Genomic DNA, 13,956 nt, shown 5'->3' on the forward strand with positions numbered 1-13,956 from the left:
TTATTTGGAAACAAAACACCCGTATGCCATGTGCCCAGCTCCACCTGTTGCCACTGGCTAGCTCACCTGCTTCCTTGCTTGGGCTCTGTCATTTCTGATCCAGATGAGCGCAGGTACAGATGGTGGCGCTGGCCTTGGTGCCCTGCCCTGGAAGCCTGGAGAGTGCAGGCATGTCCGGGCCCCACCCTGCCTAGTGCTCGGCTCCTCTCGGCTGGGACATCACATGGTGTTGGAGGCCTGGGACCAAAGGGGATCCCCTCTTCCTCCAGGACAGGGTTCCCTGGCTGCAGCGTTGTGGGGGAGGGAGTCTTGGTTGTTTAAAGTGGTTCCCCCAGGGTGTGAATGAGCATAGGTCCTGCCTGCTTGATCTGCAGGGGGCCAGGCCTCCCCTGGAGCAGGTGCACTACCCAGAGCCCATGAGGGTATATGCAGGGTGCATCTTACTGGCTGAGGGCTGGACACTGTGGGGGACGGGTGCTGCTATCCGCCCAGTACACAAATGGGGAGCTGAGCTGAGAGGCAGGGTCAGTGTCTGAGCGTAGGTTTCACCCCGTCTCTCTGGTTGGAATAGCCTTTCCTGTTCTGTCCACTCTGCCCAACACCAGTGCAGGATGGGGCATGGTAGGGACGGGCCGAGGGTGAGGCCGGCTGTGGCAGCTGCGGTTCTGGGCAACTCCACCTGTTAGCACAGCCTTGCACCAACCCTGAGGAGACCTCCGACCTTTACTGTTTTGTGAAGGGGGGTGGGGCCCACTGAGTTAGAGCTGATTACCCTGCAGCCCAGCCAGGAGCTGACGGGCAGAGGGACTAACTGGACAGCGTGTCACAGCTGCTGTTGGGCAGAGGGTTGGGTCTCCCTGAGGCCCTAGCTGGGGAGACCTCCCTGGGGTGGCCTTCATGGCTCCATTCTGTGGTCCTGCCCTCCTCCTGGACTGCCCACACATTCCTGCCACGTGGTGACAGCTCCACTGGCTTCCCACAGTGGCCCTGTCTCTGCCCACGATGGAGGGTAATGGGTGGGCCTGGGATGGGGGGGGGGCTCCTGCAGCCTGCCCTGTGACCAGGGCTCTGTGGTGGGGAGGGTGGGGCCCTGCACAGAGGGCCTGGCCCAAAACTGACCTGCTGTGCTCATGCTGGGCGTGGGGGCTTCCTTCAGGCAGATGGGTGGGGACCCCTGACCTTCCCTGGACCTCCCTTGCTGCTGGCCCTTATGCTGGGTGCTGGTATGGGGGGCCTGTATGGACTGGGCACCACCCCCATTGCATGTGTTCAGTAAAACCTAGAGGAGTCCCTGGCATGGCTGCCAGCTGGTCCCGGGGAAGGACAGCTGGAGTTTTGTACGTGCTCGAGGGAGCGTGGAGAGTTCGTGATAAGGCCATGGCAGACTGTCTCCACTCGTCTACTGGCTGGCAGGATCAGGCCTTCTCAAAGTTCAACATCCACACACCAGAAGGTGGACAGAACGATGCTGGGCCTGCCTCCTTCTAGACATGATTTAGAGTCACCCACGGACACCCCAAGTAATTGGCATAAGAGCTCCATCTGGCTCGGTAACGGAGGCACTTTCAACAAAATTAGTTATCTCTTTGCTTTGGTCAACTATGCACTGCTAATTTATGGTAGTGATTCAGTCCTGAAGAAAATCCTGTGGGCCTTAGAGTCTTATGAACTAAGAAAAGCTAGATTCCAATAGGAACGATGTGATGGCAGGAAAGTGTGGCAGGGCAGTCAGTGGGAGGCTTTTGGGAGGAGCCACGTCGTGTCCATCAGCTCCGTGGGAATGGAGGTGTGTGTCCTGGCAGGAGCTGGAGACATGTTTATTCATGTGTTTAGAAACAACTGGTGAAGGGCATCAGATTGCTGACATTTGGGTTCCATGGGAAACATTTCAAAAAACATTTTTTGAAAGTCAGTATTTATAGAATGCTGGAAATGGCATCTTTTACAACTGTTTGAACCTATGATGACACATTTTACATCCCAGCTTACCCCTGGGGCAGGCAGGCACCTACTTCTTTCTGTGTGTGGGTGACAGGGTGAGTACCGGTGTGTATGTTGGGGGGCAGGGTGCCAGGTGGCCTTTAAGAGAGTAAAGCTCACTTGGCACCTCCCCCTGTTCCCTCTGCCCCTCCCTGCCCCTCCCTGCCCCCTTTCTTTGAGGCAGGGTCTTGCTCCGTGGCCCAGGCTAGAGTGCAGTGGCAGGATCTTGGCTCAGCTACACCCTCTGCTTCCGGGCTCAGGTGATTCTCCCATGTCAGCCTCCCAAGTAACTGAGACACCAGGCGTGTGCCACCACACCCAGTTAATAATTCCTCCCTCCCTTTTCAGATAAAATAGTATGATTTACAAAAGCAACCAGGGGCCAGATGTTCAAGCTCAGGTGTCTGCCTCAGAGAATTATAAACTTCTTGGAGCCCTTGACAAAGAAGACTGAATGTGGGAAGAGCCCAGTGCCGCCGTCTCACCCCTACTGAGCACCTCCTTCTCCGGCTGCACTCACCCAGATGGAGGGCGGCATCTGGGACAGGTCACTGGCATCAGGGTCCCTCTTCTGTGAACATTCGGGGGCCGTATCAGCCTCTGTGACTCCTTGCCCTCCTTGGCCACTTTTATTTGGTGGTGTCGGGAAAAATGTTCATCTTTATAATGATGTTCTTTTTTTTTGAGACGGAGTCTCACTCTGTCACCCAGGCTGGAGTGCAACGGCACGATCTTGGCTCACTGCAACCTCCGCCTCCCAGGTTCAAGTGATTCTCCTGCCTCAGCCTCCCGAGTAGCTGGGATTACAGGCACCCACCACCGTGCCTGGCTAATTTTTGTATTTTTAATAGAGATGGGGTTTCACCACGTTGGCCAGGCTGGTTCCAACTCCTGACCTCAGGTGATCCGCCCACCTCGGCCTCCCGAAGTGCTGGGATTACAGGTGTGAGCCACCGTGCCCAGCTATGATGTTCTTTTTAAAAACATGAATTAGAGAAAACACACAGTGGCGCACCTGTCAATACAGTTGTGTCATTTTGTTGCTCAAGATGAGGTTAAAGGGCCGGGCGCGGTGGCTCAAGCCTGTAATCCCAGCACTTTGGGAGGCCGAGATGGGCGGATCACGAGGTCAGGAGATCCAGACCATGCTGGCTAACATGGTGAAACCCCGTCTCTACTAAAAAATACAAAAAATTAGCCGGGCGAGGTGGCGGGCGCCTGTAGTCCCAGCTACTTGGGAGGCTGAGGCAGGAGAATGGCGTGAACCCAGGAGGCGGAGCTTGCAGTGAGCTGAGATCCGGCCACTGCACTCCAGCCTGGGCGACAGAGCGAAACTCCGTCTCAAAAAAAAAAAAAAAAAAAAAAAAAAAAAAAAAGATGAGGTTAAAGAGGGAACTTGGCTTTAAAGGAAGTGAGCGTGTTTGAAGACCAGCAGAGAATGCTGGAGGCGGCAGGTGGAAGAGCTCTGTAAGGCCTGCCCTTCGCTGGCCGGTGGCGGGTGCGCGGTGTTGATATCAAAATGGCTCCGCTGAGCCCACCGACCACTCACTACAGAGCAGGCCCAGCACCTGCCTCTTGTCCAAGTGGTGCCCTGTTGCCTGGCCCTGTAGTGACGTAAACCGCCTACTGCTCAAACATCATGCCTGCCCCAGAGGCTGCTTCCTCCAGGGACCCCAGACCTGCCCATGCCTTAGATGGGGTGGCGGGGGGTACCCTCCTCCCCAGGCTGCCTGAAACTGGAGCTTTTCCTCGGGGCCAGGGTTGCCCTGACTGGTAATTTTTGGCACAGTGTGTAGTTGAATATTTATTGGTTTTCTCATTTGTTGGCTGCATTCCCATGGGATTGTGAACAGCCCTTTCCACATACGCAGAGCCTCCGTGACTATCTGAGCAACTCCAGACAGAGCATGGGGGATGGTGTGGCTTGCTCTGCAGCAGCCATGCCTGTGCACTTGCCAAACCCTGACCTCCTGGAACCAGACCCAGACCCTCCCTCCACTTCGTGATGAAAGGGCAGGCAAGAGCCTGCTGGCCCCCAGCTTGGGTCGACTGGTTCAAATCTTCCAGACCTGGGAATAGCAGGGAGGCCCTTCCCACCAAGAGGGTGTGGAGTGTGTGGGGATGCCAGGCCTCCTGAAGCAGTGGGGACACTCTCCCGGGGGTGGAGGGGACAGAAGGGGACACATATGGTGGAAGTCTCATGCTGTCTTCCCAGTGTGTCCCTGTGGATATCATGGCTTTTGGGTGTGAGCACTTAAGTGACAGGGAGGCGAGTCCTTGGTTAGGCCCAAGCTCTACCAGAGACCTGATGCCCTCCCATGCTGCACCTGGGGCCTCTGTCCTGGGCCAGTTCTCCGTGCATGGGACTACTGTGGACAGAGATGCTCCAGGCTTCCTTTGGTTTTGATTTATGGCCCCATGGAACTGGAGCGAGTCCCTGCCGTAGGCTTGTCTTCCGGGGCTCAGCCTTGCTGGTTCTGGGCACTCCTCTGCCCGAGTGTGTGTGGGGCTCACCTCCTGGTGGGACCCAGTTCTGCCCCTTCAAGGGGTTGGATTTTGGGGTCCTGCCTAGCTGAAAGGGGGATGCCATGGAATCCCAAGTGTGCCCCTGGTAGGTCTGACATCTCCAACCGTTGCCCACTGGGGACTGTTCTGGCAGAGCAGGTGGCCCTGAAGTGTCATAGGAGGGGGCTGCCTGTAGACACCCTGGCATGTTCAGGGCAGGAACCTCTGATGCTCTCAGTCCACACCGAAGGCAATCCCTGGAGGTTTCCCAGGTATCCTGGGGGTGCTGGGAAGGCCCGTTGGGACCAAGAATCTTCTGACCATCCTGACTGTGTGACTCGTGCAGGCCCGGAGGGGCTTTGCTGCCCGGCTTGGAGGGTGTGTCCTGCCTCGCCTGTGTGTGACCCACAGGGCCTTTTTCCTAGAGCAAACAAGAGCTGGCATTGTCCCAGAATGCCTTAAATCTGTTGTCGTCTGATTGATTTTCACCACTATGAGGGAACAAGAGCCGTGAATTTGCATAGCACTGGGGACTTGGTAGGAAGAAGATTGGTGCTCATTGACCTTACCCTTCAGTGTCTGGGAGGGAGGAGTATCATGTTGAGTGAGCAGCCAGGATCCCCTGGCCCCTGACTCAACACCAAACCTTGAAGCACCGTGTGAGCCTGGCAGGTTTTGGGAATCGTTTAGGGATCAGGTGCATCTTCCTGCCGTGGCTTGCTGACTGTGAGCCTTCCTGGTAGGTTAATGAGTGAGTTCAGCCCACAGATGTTCATGGAGTTGCTCCTGCAATGCAGGCCAACCCGAGATCACCAAACAAGTGATGAGGATGTGGACAGGCTCTGTGGGGGGCAGCACACCCTGTAGGTGGGCTCCGGGCAGGACTCGGAGGGGGACACACTAACTGACCCTTAAAGTACCAAGCAGCCTGGGTGTGGTGGCTCACACCTGCAATCCCAGCACTTTTGGGAGGTCAAGGCAGGAGGATCTGTTGAGCCCAGGAGTTCAAGAGCAGCCTGGGCAACATAGTGAGACCACCATCTCTAAGAAAAAAACAAAATTAGCCAGCATAGTAGCATGCGCCTGTAGCCCCTGCTACTCAAAAAGCTGAGGTGGGAGGGTCACCTGAGCCCAGGAAATTGAGGCTGCAGTGAGCTATGATCACACCATGGCACTCCAGCCTGGGTGACAGAGTGAGACCCTGTCTCCCCTACCATAAAAATCACCAAGCAATGTGTCATGTTGATTAAAATAGTCGTGTGGCCTGGAATTTAAAATGAGATCCTCTTCCCTTCCAGGCCCACCTCTAAGAGGCACCATTAACCATTTCTGACTTTCGTGTCTTATATTTATCAACTTCGGTAGGTAACTGCTGTGAAAAAACAAAGACTGTAGTGCATGCAGGGTACGCCCCCCACCTCCCATTTTTTTCTTAGTCATTTAGAATGTGAACATTTTGCTCTGAAACTACAATGAAATCTTTTACACGTTACTGTTGGTGCTAAAACACTGGCAAAAATAACTTGTGCTATAAATGATTCTTTGAGTTTCTCCTAGAATCAAGGACTAAGCGCACTGAAAGGGAATTGTAAACTGACATGCTGTTTCCCAGAGAAGGCTTCCTGGGCTAACTGGCCTAGCTGAGCACTGCCATCTCCTCTCCAGCTTCCTTCACCCCCAGGGACCTCGAGGGTCACCCTGGGTGCATGTTTTTCTGTTGTGTTATGTTGTGTTGTGTGTTGTGGAAACATTTCTTCTGGGAACTTGTTCTACCTAGACTGCATGGGAAGTTAACTTTGAGCTCCTGCATGTCTGAAAATGAGTCCGGGCCGCCTGGCTTCGTGTCCATTTGGCAGGGTATAGAATTCCGAGTTAGCACGTTGAGGACACTGTCCCCGCCACCTGCACCCAGTGTCTCCTTTTAGAGTCACTGCTCATCTGGGCCGTCTTTTGTGGATAGGACTTGCTTGGGGTGCTGACATTTCACTAGAACAGCCTGGAGGTGGGCTGTTCATTTACTCTGACCTGGCCTTGGTGGGCCGTTTTATTCTAAATCGTTCTCCTTCCAGCTCAGGGAAATGCTATTCTACCATCTGTTTATACTTCCTGGTTCCTGTTCCTAGAACCCTTTTGACATAGTTTGACTTCCAGGCGGTTCTTCCATGTCTCTTAATGTTTCTCTTCTATTTTCTTTCTTCTACTTCTCTCATTTGGTCTTTGGATCTTTTTCCTTTTTTTGTTTTTACATATGAAAAATTGAAGGGTAATTTGCATGTAATGAAACACACAGAACTTAAGTGTGCAAGTCGAGCTCTGACAAACGCACATAGAGGTGCAGCCCATGTGTGCTGTTATGATGTGGAACATGTCTCACCCCCGACCCCGAGATCTCTTGGCTCCCACTTCTACCCACCCCGGAGGCAACCATTATTCTGATGGCATCCCCCAGATATTAGTCTGTCTTTTCCAGAGTTTCCCATGAAGATGGGGTCCTACCGGACATAGTCTTTTGTTTGGCCTCTTTTGTTTGGTGCGATGCTTTCGGCCTTCCCCTCTGCCGCTGAGAGGCAGGAGTGTGCTCCTTGTGGCTGCTGAGCCATGACCCCATTTGGATGGGTGCAGCACGGTTCATTCACCTGGCCCCAAACGTTTTTGTGGTTTCCAGGTGGGGCTATGATGAATTATGCTGCTTCCAGTATCCAAGTCCATTTTTTATGGACTTATGTTTTCCTTCCTCCCAGATGGATCCTGGGAGGGGAGTGGCTGGACACAGAGCAGGTGTGAACCCTGCCAAGCCGTCCTCTGAGGGCTGCACCACCTGAACTGCTGGCAGCAGTGTGCCAGGTGGGGCTCGCTGTTCCCCAGCCTCCCCAGCAGCTGGAAGTATCCATCTTTTTTTTTTTTTTTTTTTTTTTTGAGATGGAGTCTCGCTCTGCCGCCTAGGCTGGAGTGCGGTGGCGCGATCTTGGATCTTGGCTCACTACAAGCTCCGCCTCCCGGGTTCACGCCATTCTCCTGCCTCAGCCGTCCGAGTAGCTGGGACTACAGGCACCCGCCACCACGCCCAGCTAATTTTTTTGTATTTTTTGGAGAGGCAGGTTTCACTGTGTTAGCCAGGACGGTCTCGATCTCCTGACCTCATGATCTGCCCGCCTCAGTCTCCCAAAGTGCTGGGATTACAGGCGTGAGCCACCGCGCCCAGCCATATCTGTCTTTTAATTTAGCCTGTCTGGTGGGTGTGGGGTATATCTCAGTGTGGTCTTTGTTGGCATTTTCCCAGTGACTGATGATGCTCAGGCACTTTCCGTGTGCTGTTGGCCATTTCTGTGTCTTTGGTGAAGTATCTGTTCACATGTTTATTATTGAATTTCAGGAGTTCTCTATACATTTTGGATCTGAGTCCTTTGTCAGATTTATGTATTGAGAATAGTTTTTCCCAGTTTGTGACTTGACTTAAATAAATAACCATTTTTTTGGAGATGGGGTCCCGCTGTGTTACCCAGGCTGGTCTCGAGCTTCTGGGCTCCAGCCATCCTCTGCCTCAGCACCCCGAGTAGCTGGGACTCAGGCGTGAGCTACCGCACCTGGCTTAAAGAGTCGTTTTTGATGAGTAGAGCATTGTTTGCATTTTATTGTCTGGATTAAACATGAACTTTTTTGTACGCAGTGTTTCACTGGATTATGGAATATCTTATTTCTAAAATAACACTGAGCTTGTTAGGAAAGGCAGTCCCCATCCCTGTGTTAATTTGCAAGAGCTCTTTCTCGAGTGTTCCTTTCTCAATAGAAGCTTGATTTTACTTACTTGTGTCAACTCTTGAGTCTTTATGGGAACATTAATTAGATGTTTTTGGGAGTTGCCGTTGGTCTCTGAATTCTTTGTTTTCTCGGTTGGCCCCATCATGACAGTGGCTTCTCTGGGTATTGCCTGGCCCTGTGGTGATAGTCATCGCGAAGTCCCATACTGGAGTGAAGGGGAGCATGAGGATTCCTGCTGTGGGGAGGGGTCTGGCGGATTGATGGAGGAAGAAGGGTCTCATGGGCGTGGCCGCATTTGGGATGTAATTTTTTTCCCCAAGATGACCGTTGTCGCCATCCTGCCGCCCGCTTCTCCTCTCTGCTTTGGAGTCTGGCTTGCTTGACGTTCTTTGGGCCTTTCCGGAAGGATCCAGGGGTCTGGGCTTGCCTTTACTTTCACTCTGATCTCTCCCCTCATCAGTCCAGATTTACTTGCTTTCTGTCTGTTTAGAATTCCCTGGAATTTTGCTGTTCTGTGTTCAGTTATGTTTCTAGTTTCCTTCTGAAAATACACGTTTCTTTTCTGACGTTCTCATGGGAATGGTGGAACGGAGGCCGGCATTGCTCCGTGGGCTCATTGGACCAAGACAAGGAGTTGATCCTGGGGGCAGGCCCGGGTGGAGGTGAGAAGGGCGTGGCATGTGTGCAGCAGGAGGAGAGTCCTTGACTGGGCCTTTGGGCGTGGCTACCACCTCGTGAGGGGAAGTTGGAAGCACATGGAGCCTTCGGGACCATGCGGGCTCCCTGGATTTATTCTGAACCCTCTGTGGAGAGAATCTGTTGAAGTATTTGGGGGAAGGGAAGGGCCAGGATCCAGGGGGACTGCAGTGAGGGAGGAGGTGGGAGACAGGGTGGCGAGGGATGGGTGATGGGAGTCAGAGGGGAGAGGCGGAGGTTGGGCAGGCGGCGGGAGGGTGGCCGGTGCTGGGGCATGTTTGAATGTGGTGCCCGGGGTTGCTGGTCCCCTTGTGGGATGGTGGGTGGAGCGGGAGTGTGGGGCATGCACCTGACCAGGGCTCCCGGGTGATGATGGTCGTGTTTGTTTGCCGTTTTCTATTGTAAACTTAGGTCAGTGATTGGTTCTGCTGGCTTGTGTGGACACAGTGGGCCAAAGGTCTGGGGAGGTAATCTGCTGTGTCCCTCCTGCACTGGAGGGCCTGGGCTGCCCTCTGGGCTGCTGGCTGGTCAGTTTGTCTCTGCTGGGGCTTTTCTCTTCCCTCTATTCTCAGCTGTTGTCTCAGTCACCTGTCCACGTCTCCTCTGTTCCAATCTACTGGGCCCTGAGCACTTCCTCCGAGTTGTGTATACATTAGAAGTAAACTGATGGTTCATTCTTTTCACAAACACACAGAATGGGAGTGATTGTGGAGGAGGCAAAGGCCTTAGAGGTGTATTTTTGGGAGAAGTGCTCAAGTGTGGCTGTGTGGATTTACGAGACCTTCGGCTTCCTAGGATGTCTTTTTGCTGAGGTTCCTTTGTGGGGGCTGTGTCCAGGGTTGTGGGGGCCTAGGAGTCAGCAGTTATGGTGCCAGTGTCTGCGTGCCCCTCTGTCGTAGCCGCTCAGCTGCCTGTGGGTACGGGAAGGGCTGGTCCTACTGCGCCGCTGGGATGTGACACCGCCGTGTCCCCTCCTGTGTCCCATCTCTTGCTCACTTAGCATGTCTCTGGCCCTCTAGGACCGGAAGCTCACCAAGCTGGAGCGGCAGCGGTTCAAGGAAGAGGCTGAGATGCTGAAAGGCCTGCAGCACCCCAACATCGTGCGCTTCTACGACTTCTGGGAGTCTAGCGCCAAGGGCAAGCGGTGCATTGTGCTGGTGACCGAGCTGATGACCTCAGGGACACTGAAGACGTAAGCTCCGCTTCCGGAGGGCTGGGGCAGGTCCTGGCATGGGTACAGGGCCACCATAGCTAGGGGTGAGGTCTTGGGCTGCTGGGGCGGTCCTGGCTGGTACCTGTGGGAGGCTGTCTCCTCTTTCCTCTCCTGTGTGGGATGCCAGGAGGTGGAGGTGCTTGACTTCCCATGGAGATGGTTGATGTGTCTGTGGTGTCTGGGCCTTGTTTCTGGCTGGGGTTCTGTTTCCGCCTGGGAGCCAGCCTGGCACATCCTCAGGCTCAGGACGCAGGCTGGGCAGGGTGCACAGTGGGGACTGTGGGATTCTGAGGACGTGGAGGTGGTTAGCGAGGGTTGGGGAGTGGGGAGTGGGGTGGCCACGGCAGCTTGTTGCTGCTCACTAAGCCCCCAGTCTGCACTGTGGGGATGGGGGCTCCCCGCCTGGTGCTGTATCCTGGGTCCACCTGAATCGTTGGACCCTGCAGCCTTAGGCAGGGCCTCAGTGCCCCTCAGCCAGGCGGTTTCCCTCATAGGTGGATGTGCTGCAAGGGGAGAGCCTTTTCTCAGCTTCACCCACCACCTCCTCCTAGGTCACAGCTCAGGGCAGGCCACACAGGTGGCCAGTGGCAGGGAGAGCCCCACCTGGCCCCTGTGGTTCTGACAGGCCCTGGGCTTTTGTAACCCTCACCCCCGCGCCTGAGCATCTGCTGGCCGGGACTCTGTCCTGCCTTGGGCAACTTGTAAGTCAGCCTGGCACCGTCTCCCCATGAGGCCAAGATGGAGCTTAGTATGAGCTTTAGCAGCCAGGTCCTTGGCATGAGGGGAGCAAGAGGGTCGTGAGCCCACCCTGCTGCCTGCTCAGGGGCCTGGCTCCAGGGCAGAACTGTCCGGCCTTCCCATCTCACCTTCACTACCTGTCACAGGTGTGCGTCATGTGCACTGGAATGGACTTCCTGAGCAGTGTTAGGCGGGGGCTTTGCTAGGGGCCGCTGCCGGTGAGCTGCTTGGTGAGCTGTGCCTGTGCACCTCTGCAGGTACCTGAAGCGGTTCAAGGTGATGAAGCCCAAGGTTCTCCGCAGCTGGTGCCGGCAGATCCTGAAGGGCCTGCTGTTCCTGCACACGAGGACGCCGCCCATCATCCACCGAGACCTGAAATGCGACAATATTTTTATCACCGGACCGACTGGGTCTGTGAAGATTGGCGACTTGGGCCTGGCCACTCTCAAAAGAGCGTCATTTGCCAAAAGTGTGATAGGTAAACCTGCTTCTCCTCCCCAGGCCCTGGGAGCCCATGAGAAGCCGGGCAGTGTTCAGGGCTGGCGAGCATCCAGTTTTGTTCAGACCTGGTGCAGGAGACCCAGTGGGAGGAGCGTCTGGGCACGGGAGCCTCAGGCCGGGGTGTCTGGGCTACGCCGCCAAGCCTTTGGTAGCTCAGCTGGAGGGCCTGCCCACTCGTTGGATTCCCAGGCCACTTGGGCTGGGACAGCTGACTTGGCTCCCTCCCTCCCCTGCTGCCCCCGCCTTGTCCGACTCTGGCCCCAGATGGTCTTTGTGTTCCCTCCCTGGCTGTGGCTTGGGTGCCAGCTCTGATTGTCTAGCAGGGGAGGTGGGCTGGGTGCCGATGCTCGCGGTATGTGTGGGCGCTGTGGGCACTCGAGAGAGGGAAGCTGCCCTGACCACAGAGGAACTTGGGAAGTTTGTAGCCAGTGATGCTGGAGCTGTCTCAGTGGGCAGGAAGGGGCCACCCAGGCTGTGAGGCCCAAGACAGTGAGAACTTGCAGTATCTGGGGAATCCACATACCTGCGGAGCGGGGCACACAGCAGGCGCTGTGCACAGGGGAACAGGGCGCCGAGTAATTAATTCAGTTTGTTGGGCATTTCAGGCCTCGGTGCAGGCGCCCCTCCTGTGAGAAGCCTTCCCAGCCTTCTTTTGGGCTGAGATGCCCTCGACCCTAGGGACAGCTTCTTTGCAGAGACCAGGGGTCTGCGTTGTGCCATGTGCCTGGTCCCACGTGTGTTCCTGGCACAGTGGGTGTGAAGTGTCCACTGGTCCTGGGTGGGGCCTCCACGGACTTTGAAAAGATGCTTGGGTGGTCGTGGAGCAGCTGTTTCTGGGGTCAGGATGATGGGAAAGCTCCAACATGTGCAGGGCAAGAAGCATGGGTCAGGGCTCAGGAAGCCCAGATGGGACCCGATCGGATTAGACTGGGAGAGGCTCCCTGATTTTAAGACCCAGTGTGCCCCTAATGTGAGGGCAGGACAGTGAGCAGTCGATCTTGGGGCTTTGTGAATTCTTAGTTCTGCTGCATGTTTGGGGACAGAACTTGGCAGGTATGGGGAAATGAGACTCCAGAGCTGCTTTGGTTTGGGAAGTGTCTTCAGAATGTGACATCTGGGGCAGGGTGGCTGCCCGGGGGTGGCCCTGTGGACACAAAGCCTCTGGCATTCTGGGGGAGCTGAGTGGTGGGGCATAGGGGCTGACCCAGGGTTCAGTTTCCCCATCTATGAAATGGGTGTATGGGTGAGGGTCTCCACTCCCTCCTGGAGGGGCTGAGAGCAGGGGCCCAGGACTGTGGAGAGTCCATTCCCCAGGGCTTTGAGCTCTGCACACTTTCTGGGCAGATTTTGCAGGTTTGGCCTCGGAAGTGGTAGGAACCCAGGTCTCAAACCCCGGGCGCAGTCGGGTGGCAGGAGGGAGGCTTGGGATCTCCCACTCAGGAGTCAACACTCCTGGAGGAAGAAGCACAGCCCACTGTGAAGCGGCCGCCCTGCCAGAGCCCCTCGGCTTCCTCCGGCTGGGTGGCTCTTTGCCCTCTTGGAGATGAGGTTTTGAGTTGCTGGATCGGGTTGAGATGAAGGCCAGGTGTTTCCAGCAGGCACAGTGTGGAGACCTTGTGACCCGCATGGTTGCCCGGCGCTGTGGGCTGTCCCTCGTCACCCCAGCTTTTGCTCCGCTGGAGTCCAGGAAGCTTTGGTTAGAGAGGCTGCAACCAGGGGTGTCCTCAGCTGCTCAGGCTCCTAGAGAATGAGGCTGTGTTGATGTGACACCCCGGGGCTCTGGGCAGTAAGGCCAATCTTCAGCAAGGGGCCAGCAGCTGGAGGGGGTGGAAGTGGGGGACTGTGGCCAGTTCGGGGGTTCCCCTTAGGCCCTATTACCTAGGTGTCCCCCAGCTCCTATGAATGGGAGCCCCAGGTCTATTTATAGGAGCCCCCCAGGCCTGTTAGTAGGGCTCCCCTGGCTTGTGAATGGTGTTGGCTTTGGCAACCCACAAGTGCTGGCCCTGGTGGTAAAGGGGTCCAACCCTCCTGGGGTCTGTGTCCTTCTGGGATGCATGGTCCTGTTGGAAGGACAGCCTCAGGCCATAGGCCCCTGTCTCCTCAGGAGGAGGGCCCTCCCTGCTCACCAGTGAATGCCCTTGGGGCAGTTGGTGCTGTGGGCCCCTTTCAGCTGAGGCTCTCAAGGTCTCCTCTTGCAGATAGGAGAGGAGAGCAAGTAGGCATTTGGTTTGCACTTTACATGTGGCCTGTGCGAGGGACCAGGGTCAGCCACCGGCTTCTCAGGGCTGCTCTGGGAGGGACCTGGATAGATTGAGGAAGACGGGGTCCCTGTGCCCGATGTCATTCTCATTGTGAGGGCCCCGACCATGACCCTTGGGCCTAGCCATGTGAATGAGCAGGGTCTTGTGTGCCTCGGAGGTGCCCTGCCCACCTGGGAGGGCTTCCTGGAGGAGGTGATGATGGAAGCAGATCCAGTGGTGAATGAACTGAGGAGGGGCCAAAGTGAACCGAGGGTGGTTACTGTAGAAAGAGCCACCGGCTGCCCTGGATGATGGGAGGGGTTG

At 55.6% G+C, this 13,956-nt stretch overlaps 2 protein-coding genes across 12 annotated transcripts in view; one reads left to right on the forward strand and one right to left on the reverse strand.

Moving 5' to 3' along the window:
- NINJ1 (ninjurin 1) overlaps positions 1 to 13,956 on the reverse strand; it is an 868,176-nt gene that overhangs the window by 102,429 nt on the left and 751,791 nt on the right. The gene's annotated exons all lie outside the window — the stretch shown is intronic.
- Positions 1 to 13,956, forward strand: part of WNK2 (WNK lysine deficient protein kinase 2) — a 140,756-nt gene that overhangs the window by 36,854 nt on the left and 89,946 nt on the right. For all 8 annotated transcript variants that reach the window (XM_050761571.1, XM_050761574.1, XM_050761567.1 and 5 more), the window contains 2 exons: positions 9,960 to 10,132; positions 11,149 to 11,369. In XM_050761571.1, the coding sequence (XP_050617528.1) occupies positions 9,960 to 10,132; positions 11,149 to 11,369 (394 nt within the window). The remainder of the gene's footprint in view (positions 1 to 9,959; positions 10,133 to 11,148; positions 11,370 to 13,956) is intronic.

The sequence above is a fragment of the Macaca thibetana genome, chromosome 15, assembly GCF_024542745.1.
Source record: "Macaca thibetana thibetana isolate TM-01 chromosome 15, ASM2454274v1, whole genome shotgun sequence".
NCBI classification, from domain to species: Eukaryota; Metazoa; Chordata; class Mammalia; order Primates; family Cercopithecidae; genus Macaca; species Macaca thibetana.